We start from the raw sequence: 13,825 nt of genomic DNA on the forward strand, positions 1-13,825 counted from the left end.
GGGTCTGCAAAGTTGGGAACGTGTGGTCCAAGGTTTCTTTGAGATCTCTCCCTCCATGTCATACCATAGAATTCATGGCTCAGTTTGTGTCTCAGCAGTAATTGGTGGCGTGTCCAGTGGCCAACCGAATTGCACGAAGTAGTAAAAAAGTACTTGAATCCTTCTTGAATCCTTCTCTTCCACGGCAACATATTTGCCTGGACCAGAAACATTGTATGGTGGGAATTTTCTCTTTTTCTTTGTAAACCACCAACTTTGTTCCTACCTACTCACGACTGAAGCATTTAATAGATGATGAAGCGCAGCTAGTGCTACTGAATAACGGATGAAGAAACCCTAATTTGCAACTTGGGTTGCATGTCCAAGGAGATTATTTTTGCAAAAAAATAATTTTAAAAAAAAAAGGTCATTTCCTTTGGAAAAGCTCCAATTTTTACTCAAGTTTCAATTCTAGACCGAACTTCTTTTTATCTCATAAAGAAACACTGACTTTATCTTAGGTCCCAATTCTGCCAAAACTCTTTTTTATCTACTAATAAAAACACAATTGTAGATCATGTCCCAGTATGAAAAAGCACCAACTTTTAATTGGCACCTAAATATTACCCCGTCAAGTTTCCACTTAGCACACATGGAATGACCAAATTTTAATTGGCACCTAAATATTGCCCGTCAAGTTTCCACTTAGCACACGTGGAATGACGCATTGAATCTTTAATGGCATCATCAAATCTTGGCGGAAGCTAGATCTGGGTATCAACTAAAAGTTTGTGCTTTTTCATAAGATATCAAAAAGTTAGGGTTATAAGTGGAATTCAACCTAAAATTGATTTTTTTTTTTATGAGATAAGAAAAAGTTTTGGCCCAAAATTGGGACATAATCTAAAGTTTGTATTTCTTAATGAGACAAAAGAAGAAGAAGTTCGGATTAAAATTGAGATTCGATCTAAAGTTGGTAAAGTGGTTAGGGAAAAAAATTATGTGAAGACACAATGCGGCATATGTTCTCCTAATCCCTCCCAAGGTCCAGGACAAAAGATGCAGATACCCTGGCAATTGCGTGCGCCTTTTGCATTGAAGAGGTCGACACACTCGATGAGCATAGCAGCAACAATTCGCCTGTAAATCACAAGCAGCACCTGCTTTCTGTCTTGATCCCAGAACGCATCATGCGAGCTTCAGTGCAGTAGATACCGTTGAAAAAAGCCGAGCACTCGATCAACTGTTCTAAAAAGTTTTAAGTCGTTTGGAAAATATCGAAAATCGCATGCTAATCTCGATGCAAAGCACGTCGTGTGCCATTTGTTTCGATTTCTTGCTTTGCCAATGCACGCTCAACCGCGATACCGCGTCGCGACTGCCCGTGATGGCACCCGTCACTCGGGGGGGCAAAGCCGGTCGGGAGAAAGAAAGGCGTGCGTTTCGATACGCCATTTTGCTTTGTTTGTAATGGCAAGTGCAACAGCGGTCGCATTAAAATAAAGGTTGGTTCACGTTGATGTTTAATAAGCACCCCCCCTGCAACTGGTCCTTCGTACTAAGTGCAAGCCGGCTGATTTCTTGGTGGAATAGAAAAATGGAATAAAACCCTCCAAAAGTCCAACTTGCGTTTCACGATTTACAAAGCCGATTGTAAGTTGTTTATACTGCGGTAGCTGTTCAAAAAGTTATCTAATTTAGTTTTAAAATTTTGTTGATTTGTCAATATCGTCATTTCGGCCAACTTTGATTGGAAATCTTAACATGAACGTCAGCTATATTACATGACGCAACTAAAGTTGATGTGAATGATTTCGTATTTAAAATGAAAAAGAATTTTTTTTCTTTTGTTCATTTCCTTTCGTCAGCTGCTGGGGGCCTTGGTGGTGGCTGGTGGAGGTCGCTAGCTACAAGTGATGGCCAGGACGCCCTCGCTCAGTGGCTGTGTGATAGTGGTGGAGGGATATAGGAAAAATAAAAAAAAAAAAAAATGAAAGACAAGAAAGGGAGAAAAAAAAAAAAAATTCAGAAATTTTTACAAAATTGTAAAAATCACCCATGTCGGCGCCAATCATACCATTGGGCATGTCACGTAAAATAGCCGGCGTCCACGTTAGCAATTTTGACCAGGATTCGGTGGAGGGATTACATTAACAAATGTTAAAATTTTAGGATTGAATTGATTGTTGTACAATATATTCGGTATTTTTTGGACAATTTTTCCCCATTCATAATAGTGAAAGACAAATTGAGTTAGGGGTGAACATGATTCTAAGGTAGAATTCAGAACCAAAGAACTAAACTCATGGGAACCTATCCAATTCCAAATTCCAACGTATGTAGGGAAGGTTCTAGATTCTGAAAATTTAAAAATCTGTTTTGACAAGTAAGTTCTAGATTTTAGGTAGGTGAAACTTAAAACTTAGTTTTTAAAACCTAAAACAAGGTTTTGTATTTTAATTGATTTATGTCTTTACTCAATCATGCGGTATTTCAAGACATTTGATAATGAGTGTATAATTTGGAATAGCTAATATAAACTTCCCTTTATGAATGAGACTTTTACTTTGTTAATATTTCATATTTAAATGTAAATTGTGATTAGTAGATTACAGCAACAAGTTATGATCATTAAATAAGGAATTTGAGTAGAACTTGAAATTGATTATGAAACCCGTGATAAGATGAGTTCTAGACTTCTAGATTCTAGGGTAGGTTCCAAATAATAAAGAACTTGTTTCCATAGTTAAGTTTCAGGATTTAAGTAAAATTTATATGGAGTCTGAAACCGTTCATCTCTAGATTCAGTCCATATGATATTTATATTTTTTTATTGATGATAATATATGAAACAAAAAGATTGACAACACAAAAAGAAAAACGTTGGTTTCTCAATAAGTGATATATTTTATCTGAACGACAGGTACCATCCCCACTAGCATTGACCTCGACGATGTGAATATCTGGCCAAGCAATCTCTCTCTCTCTCTATAAATTCTGTGCAAAGTTCACGAAGTTGGTAGTGCCATCAACAACAACCTGCACGGAAGCTCGCAAGGGGGGACTAAGAGCAGACATGAGCAGAGAGGGGATGGAGTCCGTGGCCACCACGCCGGAGCCCGCCTCGGAAGGCGGCAGCGCCAGGGCGAACGGCAGGCACCAGCACCCGGCCAACCCGTGCACGAGCTTCCAGATGCCGCTCCACTACCCGAGGTTCACCCGAGCCGACTACGAGGCCATGCCCGAGTGGAAGCTCGACTCCCTGCTCCGCGAGTACGGCCTCCCGACCACCGGCAGCCTCTGCGACAAGCGGGACTTCGCCATGGGGTGCTTCCTTTGGACTAACTAGCCGGCTCCCTAAGCCCCTTCAGCCCCCGATCATATTCCGCGGGAATGGTCTCGCAAACGTCGGCTGTCGTTTGTCTAGGACAGCAGCATTTCGCTATGTGCTTTACGGTCTGGTAGTCATGTATGCTCTCTGCTAATGCTTTTACTAAACAGGCAGGTGAGGAAGTGAGTCAAACGTCTAATTTCACTTGTGTATTTCCACATTAAATAACAATACACAGTCGTCGCGTTCCCATGTACTACCTCGGCTCGCCACCTTTGGCGCTCTATACACCGCCCCTTTCGTTGTACCTCCGCCGCGTCGGCCGGTATCATTAGTCTTCATCGTTCTGGTTTCACAGAGCAGATTACGTTCCGGATTTGCCTCCTTCCAACGAAGGCACTCCGACGAGACGCCGAAATCGAAACCGGGCCCGTACCGATTGGGCCTCGCAAGGCCCGGCCCACGACCAAAGGGTGGCGCGGGGGGGCGGCGCACGTTAGCATCGGCCGCGCAGGATAGCGAGCGCCGGCACGCGCCGGCACGCACGCTACTACTGAGTACTGACTCACTGAGTTGAGACGGTGGTTGACGGTCCGAAGACCCGGCTGCTCATTTTTCCTTCCTTCCCACGCGAGAAAAAAATATCCCGACTTTTCCCTCATTTTCTCTCGCTCTGCGCACTGCATTTTTTTTCCCTCTTCTTTTTTTGAAATGATTCGGCGCCCCAATCCCTAAATCGATCCCTAGCTCTCTCTTTCTCTCTCGATTCTCCCCTCCGATCCGAGCACCCACGCCAGCAGAAGCGAGAGTAGAGGAGGAGGAGAGCGATTTACGGAAGGAAAAGATGCCGAGGGAAATCATAACGCTGCAGGTGGGGCAATGCGGGAACCAGATTGGGATGGAGTTCTGGAAGCAGCTCTGCCTCGAGCACGGGATCAGCAAGGACGGCATGCTCGAGGACTTCGCCACTCAGGTCCGAAACCCCCCCGCGTCGTCCCGCTTTTCTTGTTAGGCTAATTTTTAGCTCGGGGAGCGTCGCGAGGCCGTAGTCGTTGTTGGTGAGAATTTCGTGGAGATTTCCTACTTAGGAAGCCGAGCGTCTCGATTGGTCGGCTGGGCAATGCGCAAAATTTCGCCTTTTTCCGTGTGGGGAAGTGGGGTTCTTTATTCCCTTTCGGTGAAACTCGCCAATAGAGTTCGTACAGTGACTGTGTAGAGTTGTGGGTGGATTGGGGTTTAGGGTTCTGTTGGTTGATTCCTAGCTCGTGAAGCTTAAATTGGAATTGAACTTGTAATGATATAGGCCGATGATGATCAGCCTATTCCAGGGTAATGTTCGTCAAAGCGACTTTAATATATATGTATCATTAGCACATTTACTCGCTACGATATCATGGTGTGGACAGAGTGTTTCTAGTTGTATCCCTAACTTGTGAAACTTTGGCTATTGCGATGCTTTAGGGAGGCGACAGAAAAGATGTTTTTTTCTATCAAGCTGATGATCAGCACTATATTCCGAGGGCTATATTGATGGATTTGGAGCCGAGAGTGATAAATGGTATTCAGAACAGCGAATACCGGAATCTCTACAATCATGAGAACATATTTGTGTCTGATCATGGAGGAGGTGCTGGGAATAATTGGGCCAGTGGATATCATCAGGTTTGCTATTTTATTGTTTCTGTGCTGTATTTGCTAAATTTTAAATAAGGAAGTTATCTGAGAAATGGCTTTCACGGGAATGAAAGTCATATCAACCAGCCCACTGCATCGGTTTTTGTTGTCATCTCTCTAATGTCTTCAGTTTCTTGTTGTCTCATTTGCTAAAATGGACTATATTAAATTGTGACTTAAATGAAAACCTTTTTCTGCCCTTGATTGCAGACCACTTAATGATTGGAAGTACCGAGAAAGAAATTCTCTTAGTTATTAATTGCTCTTGCACATCATGTTAAGTAACGTGCTTCCGATACCTTGTAATCACTAATTTTGAGTGACAAAAGTAAATGATAGCTTACCTATTATTGACTCCTGTGTGATGTGTGTACCAAATTCTTTTAGGATAATCATTATTACTGGACTTTCTTACTATCCCTTTTCATAACATTGTGATAGGGGAAGGGAGTTGAAGAAGATATAATGGACATGATCGATAGAGAAGCAGATGGTAGCGATAGTCTTGAGGGTTTTGTTCTCTGCCACTCTATTGCTGGAGGGACAGGCTCAGGTTGCTTCCGTGCTCTTCTATTTACAATTTTCACTTTTTTGCATTAAGACTGATGGACTTAGTGAAAACTGATATAAATATTTCCACTTGTTGAGGCTTTTCTTTCTTTCGGAGTGTGCTGGCCTATATCATGCTTAATATGCACCAACCATAGGATGGTCTAGTTTATACAAGTTATTTGTCTCTTTAGCCACTTTGTGAAGTGTTTTTCTGTAAGCTGCAGAATGCAGATCTTTACTTTCTATTGGCTATCTTCTAATTTTATAGTCCCCATGCAAACTTGCTTGACATACCAAAACTCCTATATGTATATTGTTTTCGCTTTTTACACAATGCATATGTTGGTTATTTTTTCTCAAAAGCAAAACAATGCAGGTATGGGCTCATATCTATTGGAAACTCTGAATGATCGCTACAGCAAAAAATTGGTCCAAACATATAGCGTGTTTCCTAACCAGATGGAGACAAGCGACGTGGTGGTGCAGCCATACAACTCACTTCTGACCCTCAAGCGTCTAACCCTTAATGCTGATTGTGTTGTTGTTCTTGATAATACTGCACTGAATAGAATAGCTGTGGAGCGCCTTCATCTGAGTAATCCTACCTTTGCTCAAACAAATTCATTGGTTTCAACTGTAATGTCTGCGAGCACAACCACCCTTCGCTATCCTGGCTACATGAACAATGACTTAGTTGGCCTTCTTGCTTCTTTAATTCCAACACCAAGATGCCATTTCCTGATGACGGGATATACGCCTCTCACTGTAGAGCGTCAGGTAAAATATTTGATATTCCTTTCCTTTCTCTTAAAAACGCGGTTTATAGGTTTACGTGACCATCTAGATAAGCCTAATGCGTTGGCATGAAATTTCCTCTATAATGTGGCATCCATGGATGATGCCTTGTTGTGAGAGGGGAGAATAACATGGACTTATTTTTGAGATCTTTCGGTAAATTTTTGGAGGAACCCAGCTTAGTCTTAGTCCTGATTGACTGACCTTCACCTTGTTCAAATGACTAAAGTGTGAATTCAGATTTTTTTCATCTTTGCAGGCAAATGTAATTCGGAAAACTACTGTTTTGGATGTCATGAGAAGACTTTTGCAGGTGACAATTTTTACTGCGTATATTTTCATTGTGCATGTTGAGAGTTTCTTTGATCTTTCTTTCATCTTCCTAATTCTTTTTCTGTGTGCATGTGTTTCAGTCAAAGAATATTATGGTTTCATCTTACGCTCGAACAAAAGAAGCTAGTCAAGCAAAGTACATATCCATATTGAACATCATTCAAGGAGAAGTAGATCCCACCCAGGTATATTTTTTCGCTGCATGAATTCCTTATGTTTAGTCATGCGTGGAGAAATTGACCATGTCTGTTTCCTTAGTCTGGCTATCTGACCAACAAGTAATTGTTTTGAGGCATTGGTGTTGGTCTTTTTATTTGCAACGTGAAAACCTCGAAGTGTCTGTATTTGTAATGCCGAAAGAAGCGGTCAGTTTTCTTTCTGGACAATATTTTCCCAGGAGTCATTTGGATATAATTTACATTTTATAATGTTGGATGAAGCAAATTATTCATTAATAGCTCTTGCAAAACCAAGTCCATTGCACTGATCTCGTCTTTTCCTCATAAAATTCTTAACATAGATTTTTTTACTGTTCTGAAATGACCAACATAAGTTAAGGACATCCTCTACTGCATTTCCTTTTCAAATAGCGGCTTTTAACTTTAATATACATTGTATAATTCTTGTAATCTTGGTTGATATAATTGAAATTTTCCTGTTCTTGTAATCAGGTTCATGAAAGTTTGCAGAGGATACGTGAAAGAAAGCTTGTCAATTTCATTGAGTGGGGCCCGGCGAGTATTCAGGTCTTCTGATACAGTAAAAGCAATTTAAGTCATGCTAGTCTATTTTCCGGAGCTATTCGGTGTTATAAAATATCTTATGCATTCTTGTTCTTTCTATTTTTTAGGTTGCCCTATCAAGAAAGTCTCCATATGTTCAAACTGCCCATAGGGTATGGTTGGAGCTTTGTGAAAATTTTTGCTTCTAGAAATTTGGTAGCAGTGGCGGGTGTGACCTTTTTTTGAGAATCCTCTCAGAGAATGATGAAAATTTATGAACATTGCATTTGTCAGGTCAGTGGTCTCATGTTAGCAAGCCACACCAGCATACGGCATCTCTTTAGCAAGTGTTTGAATCAGTACGAGAAGTTGAGAAAGAAGCAGGCCTTCCTTGACAATTACCGGAAATTCCCAATGTTTGCTGTAAGTTGTCAATAGATAGCATTCATACAGCTGGTATAATCTTATAGACCTTTGATGGGAATTTTTGCTTGCGTTGCAGTGCTTGTTCAAGTGATCATGCATTTATGAGTAGTGTATTGATCTTTTGATGTCCTGTTGAAAAAGCTGTCTAAGTAACTGTTGTCATTATTTTTTTAACACAAAACCGTTTTGATAAGAATTCCTACTCCATATGGTGGTTCTAGTATGCCAAGACATCATATTGACACAATCAACCACATGAACAGGATAATGATCTCTCGGAGTTTGACGAATCTAGAGACATAATTGAGAGCTTGGTTGACGAATATAAAGCATGTGAATCTCCGGATTACATTAAGTGGGGAATGGAGGTATATCCTCTACTTTGCCTCATTTATCTCTCTCAACTTTTGAGCATATATCAGATCTTACCCGTATGTTTCTCTGAAGCAGGATCCCGATCACATCCTAACAGGAGAGGGAAATGCTACGGGAACTGTAGATCCAAAATTAGCTGTCTGAACGGAATAAAAGCCTGTATGAAAACATAGGTAAGCTTACTTCCAGTTTATACCGTACCAACTACTTGCCTATGCTTTGTAGTCATATGCCGTTCATGTCTGTAAGTACTAGTCAGCAACAGCTGACAAGTCAGCAACAAGTTATATGTGCTGCGTCATTATGGCAAATAAATTATGCATATATTTATACACATGCTGACAAGATTTCGCATCACGTCAACTAGCATTTCAGAAAGAGGAGCTGGGTGGTTCAATTGTCGGTCTTAATTCTGTCTTTTTCATCCGTTCTATTATTTCCCTCATAAAGAGCATTTTTCCGTGATGCTGGGATAATTGGATCTCACCCATGATTCAACAAATTTACCTGATCTGTTGAATTTATGCACATCCTTTTGCTTATCTAGTACTAGTTGGCGAGCTGAAACTTGTTTGTTGCAGGAAACTTTACCGGTTCAGATTGGAGAAGTGACTATGGCGACCTATTAATTTCAGGCTTGACTAGCACCAGAGTGAGGATTGTAAGTGTGGTCTCCATCAGGATCTTACCGTGTGAATTCTTCATTTGTTTGTGGTGAGAATTTTGGGGTATGTAATTGCTTTTCCTTTCTAAAGAATGCAGAATCTCACTGCATGCTTAGTCACCAGATCCTTGGGGTTCCAATGTTCAAACTTGAGATGTGTCGGCTATATGCTGAGTTGTATTTAAGGATTTGTTATCATTGACGTGAATCTTCCATTGATTTCTAGAATGCGTTCCAGAGTGCATGGAAATTGCCGCAAGGTTTGAATGTGAAACTTCTTTTACCAGAAGAGAATTTAGATTTATTACAGACTGCCGAACTGTTTTTTATTGTCTACTCAACGGTAATCAAATCCTGGACAAGACGAGTTTGGATTTATTCACTTGCCGACATGACTACATCCACGAATCTCTTACTCCTACGGTTCTTTTTTGTACTGCTTATTTACATATTTGTCATCAGACTCAAATGTTTATGACCGTAATCTCAACAATGGACGAGGCAAGACATTCGAAGCTTGTTCAATATCGTTTCCATGATCATCCCTTGAGTTGAGCCAGTCCAACTCATTGAATGATAGTAGGTTGTTTATAAATTTATAGAGCGACCATTTTTTTATGCAAAAACTAGAGTTGCGGCAGTTTGAGGCGGAACTGAATATTTGAGTTCTCTGACATTAACCGTAGACCACTTATTCTGTAGTGGAAGAAATCAATCAACATGTTGGAAATCGCAAGACTATTTAAGCACCTAACGCGTGATCAACTCATTGGAGGCCAGGGTTGAAATGTGTCAACCTTTATTGCTTGTCACCTCAATGAAAGTATTCGGTTCACAACTAAATTAGTTAATTTTCTTTTGCCTATTACTCTGCCGCAATGTTGCGACCTTCGGTTTTTGCTCTGTTGCCAAAACGGTGCTAATTAGTTGAATGGGCGCATTTCTTTTACAGTTTCGAGTCCCTTCCAGGATTGTTATGGCCAACCGTATGCGCAAGAATGTAGCACGTGTCATCTTGGGAAATTTTAATGGTCTGAGGACTAGGAACTTATTAGTGAGTGGCCCTACGGAAGAGCAACGCAATAGGGGGTTTGCAACGCGAAGCTTCTTTCGGCCAAGCGAGAAGTGGACCAATTAGACGCCATGCAGATTGCACATCTCTCTCCGTGGCCACCTTTTACTTGGATCACGCAACATGCTGATAGATAGCGTGTTCCTCTCTTTCCACTTTGCTAAGATAGGCAACTACAATTCTTTGTCTCCAAGAGAACGTCAGACATTGCAGAGCCAGATGTCGATCCCCACCAGCCACCACCCCCAGACATTTTTTAGTTCATAAACAAAATAGAGAAGATAAAACATAATGGGATCCGTATTGACAGACCAAATATACAAATAGTAGAAGTGCTCGCTATGTGCAGTAAATTACATCAGAAGGAGTCGAAGGGCTGAGCCACATAACCCACCCATCTTCGAGTCTCCCAACCCTCATGTGGGAGCCCCTGACTTCCCCTCTTTTTTTTTTTTTTTTTTTTTGGGGGGTATGGAAGGAGAAAACATTTCAAAAGGAAAAATTAAACGGCTGTGTTGATGTCATTGCGGTCAGAAGTAACATTAGAATCAGCGGCATTGTTCAGCAAGGGTCACCAATGTTGTCGTAAAATTCGATCAGTCTCGTTTTGTTCTTTCTTCTTCACTTGACCTTGATCATGTCATTGGAAGAAGATCCTGCATTTCCAACACGAGGGAGAAAAAGAAATCAAGTGTCAGGTAAGTCAACCCGTCGTTTCTCTCGATCTAGACGTAGTACTCTCCCGATAGCGACGCATTATCCATACAATGATGAGCCCGCGTTTCATCTTACACGGATCATCCAAAATCAACGACTTGCTATACTTATGGCATCCTATTCCTACCCGATGTCATGGCATGAAACTAGCATCCTTGCCTTCTTTAAGGTCATGGAAAACATTTCACATTGTCATGAAAAGATCGAATCTGCTTCACTTCTTGATCGAAATTCCGTGCGATAATCTATGAGGACAGGCTATCCATTTTTAGAAAGAAAACATGCTCTCTTTAGACTGATAAGCTACGTAAACTCATGGGTTCTAATCCAAATGATAAGAGTCAGACGAATATAATCCAAAACAGCAGGATGTAATGTCACGCTCTACTTAAACGTCACAAATCCTAAGCAAACTCCTCCTAATTAGTAATTACGACTGTGGCTTAACTAAGCTTTTTGCTCATCAATGAATGCATCATGCAACCAAACAAAATGCATTGATCCGCCGCCAAACTATAACACGAACTCTTTCGAACTTACCAACGGAGCAAGTTGATCTTGCATTTGGGCATCTCCCCGCCCTCCACTTCCTTCATCGCCACCTCCCCGCACTCCACATTCACCCTAACCCTCCCCACCTTCCACCCCTGTATGATCGCCCCCACGCTCGTCCGAACCTTCACCTTCACCACCAAGCTCTTGCTCCGGTACCCCGACCTCAGCTCCGCGCCCGCCCCGTCCTCCACCAGCTCGTCCCGCACCTCGGTCGTCACTTTCAAGCTCGTCACGTTCTTCTTCCCCTGGGTGAACCCGGGCAGGCTGTCGGACCCCAACTCGATCCCCCCGCCCCGGCCCAGGCTGATGTCCACGTCGGTCCCGCCGTAGTACAACCCCAGCTTCTGGTTTGGATTCTTGACCTCGACCCTCAAAACGGTCTGCGCCTTGAGGTAAGTGCCGTCCGGCTTAGCGGTCACATTGAACCGGGGGATCCTGAACGACTGGAGGTGGAAGACTGGGATTTTCGGGCCGAACCAGAGATAAGATAGGGCGCCAGCTAATATGAGGACGCAGAGGATGAGGAATATGAGGACGCAGAGGCAGCAGCAACACGAGCGGCAACAGCTCCGGCGCTTCTTCCTCGGGTACATCGAAGGTGGCATGACCGGTTTGCGATACGGCTGTGTTGGGGGCTGTTGGACCACGACGCTCGGGTCTCTGTAGCCCGGTGGCTTCTGGAGCATCGGCTTTTGCGGCGGTTCGGCCATTTGGCGGCTCTTCCGGTTCGATGCTCTGTTTCTACATTGAAAGCAGAGCAACAGAATCAGCGCAAAATGAGCACGTCATGCGGACGCTGCCCGCGATAAAAAAAAGTGAACTTTGAAACGCGAAATAATTCATCGAGAAAGAGAAAACAACACTGCCAATGCCCGGATGAACGAAGCCGAGTCAAACAGGGAAGCAAAAATTGAATTCTCGCTCTTGCTCTGTAACTGAAGGCGACCTCTGTAATTTATTGAATGAAGCTCGACACAAAATGACTTCTATATTATATATAAAAGAAAGGGTAGATGGACGAGCTCACTCAGAAAAGGAAAAGAACAGCTTTGTGTAGATTCATTGGAGAGAAACACAGACACGGCATCACGTAGGCACATGCCTGCCCTGTCTAAATTCTCGAAAGATTTCGATAATGTGATTCCTGAATCAAAGGGATGGAAAATCTATGGGCCAGATAAGAAAAAAGCACGCGTGAAGCATCATCTTGGATGGCATGCGGAGAGATGCAGACCTTTCGGAAGAGATGGAAGCGATTCGACACAGAACAGTGCCGAATTCTGCAGAAACGACGAAACCGATGGAAACCCAAGTCGGTCTGGGAGAATGCAACGGGAAGAAAAGATCTTGACCCGATGAAAAGGTGGTGGATTTCACGAGAAAATTAATAACGAGATGAAAATTAGAGAGAGAGAGGAAGCTGAAGCGAGAATCTAATGGGGGGGTGGTGGTGAAGAAATATGAGGAGAGGGGGGAGGGAAGGGAGGGGACAGGAAAGCAGGGGACGTCGCATTCGAATGGGGAAGGAGCAGTGGCAGGAATTCGTTCGCGATTTCCACGCGCGCGGCGCTCGCCCGCTGGCTTGACGCGACACCTTGTTCTGCCGCCCGACGTTGCTCTTTGTCTCGTTCCATCCTTTCCTATTATGATCTCTTTCTTGTTATTCTCTGGTTTTTGCCGTTGAATCGTCCAACATTCCTTCGGATTTTGTTAACCAACGTCTCCTAAATTCTTGTTAATTGACTAATGATCGAATCTAGAAGCTTTCACCGCATTGATCTTTTCTCTTTTATTATTGGATTTACACTCCATGGCTTGACGGGAACACGATCTTTAATGGATCACCTACCTAAATCGAGCTTCACAATGCAATATATTACAAGGAAAAGATCATAATGCGAGGCCATTTATCAATGTAGGAAATGGGTGAATGGATATATGAACGAAAGACACATAGGAGTTTAGGACTGCTTATTGTTATGTTTCCATTATCCCCAAAATATTTAGATATTAATTATTTTCGAAAATGAAAACATTTTGCATTAACTAATTATTTTGGGCAATATAAATGAGCACTTTAAGGAGGACACTTTTCAAATTATTCATTTTTGGCAAAACGGGCAAAATTGTTTAAAAACTTTAAACCAATACACTTTTGCCAATTTCATGATAAATTTTTAATTTTGCCAATTGAATTTTTAATCTTTTCAACTTTTGCTATTTGAGTCAATTTGATCAATTTTTATTGACAATTACTAACATGGAGGTTGTGCATCCTACTTGACACACTAATGTTAACGTGGATAATTTTAAATTATTTTGATATTTTTTCGCACTTTTTATTAATTTTTTATTTTGATTTTTCTTTGTTTCCTTTTTTTTTCTCTTCTTTTTTTTTTTTGCCCTTTTTTCCTTTATCTGCCATCATTGGGCCTCGTCTGAGGCCCAATAGCCTGTAGAAGTCGCCAACCTTGGGTAAGGAACGCCAGTGCTTGGGCAGGGTTGCATGGGCCATCCTGGCTTGGTGAGGGTTGCCAGGGAAATCTCGCCAAGGCAAAGAGGGTGACCCTCACCAACTCAGGCCTAGGCGTCCCTCACCCAAGGGCGGTGAGAGTGCCCTCACTAAGGCT

General features: G+C 42.2%; 2 protein-coding genes across 5 annotated transcripts; one reads left to right on the top strand and one right to left on the bottom strand.

Moving 5' to 3' along the window:
* Positions 1 to 3,919: 3,919 nt before the first annotated feature.
* On the top strand, positions 3,920 to 9,160 carry LOC104443383 (tubulin gamma-1 chain). Its single transcript, XM_010056748.3, has 12 exons — positions 3,920 to 4,283; positions 4,772 to 4,972; positions 5,426 to 5,537; positions 5,913 to 6,313; positions 6,591 to 6,644; positions 6,745 to 6,849; positions 7,336 to 7,410; positions 7,515 to 7,559; positions 7,681 to 7,809; positions 8,076 to 8,180; positions 8,263 to 8,360; positions 8,769 to 9,160. Exons 1-11 carry the CDS (start codon positions 4,155 to 4,157, stop codon positions 8,329 to 8,331), a joined length of 1,425 nt encoding a protein of 474 aa, XP_010055050.1. The 5' UTR covers positions 3,920 to 4,154; the 3' UTR covers positions 8,332 to 8,360; positions 8,769 to 9,160.
* A 1,233-nt stretch (positions 9,161 to 10,393) lies between these two features.
* Positions 10,394 to 12,626, bottom strand: LOC104443384 (NDR1/HIN1-like protein 6). Of its 4 annotated transcripts, none has more exons than XM_010056753.3 (3): positions 12,430 to 12,626; positions 11,181 to 11,930; positions 10,394 to 10,579 (listed from the first exon to the last, which is right to left on the bottom strand). In XM_010056753.3, the coding sequence occupies exons 2-3, from the start codon at positions 11,903 to 11,905 to the stop codon at positions 10,564 to 10,566; spliced, it is 741 nt and encodes a 246-aa protein (XP_010055055.1). In that variant the 5' UTR covers positions 11,906 to 11,930; positions 12,430 to 12,626; the 3' UTR covers positions 10,394 to 10,563. The 4 variants fall into 4 exon arrangements, with proteins under 4 accessions (XP_010055055.1, XP_010055051.1, XP_039168429.1 ...); XM_010056749.3 differs by having other exon boundaries at positions 11,181 to 11,936; XM_039312495.1 differs by having other exon boundaries at positions 11,181 to 11,936; positions 12,057 to 12,626.
* Positions 12,627 to 13,825: the final 1,199 nt, after the last annotated feature.

This window comes from Eucalyptus grandis, chromosome 5 (assembly GCF_016545825.1).
Source record: "Eucalyptus grandis isolate ANBG69807.140 chromosome 5, ASM1654582v1, whole genome shotgun sequence".
NCBI classification, from domain to species: Eukaryota; Viridiplantae; Streptophyta; class Magnoliopsida; order Myrtales; family Myrtaceae; genus Eucalyptus; species Eucalyptus grandis.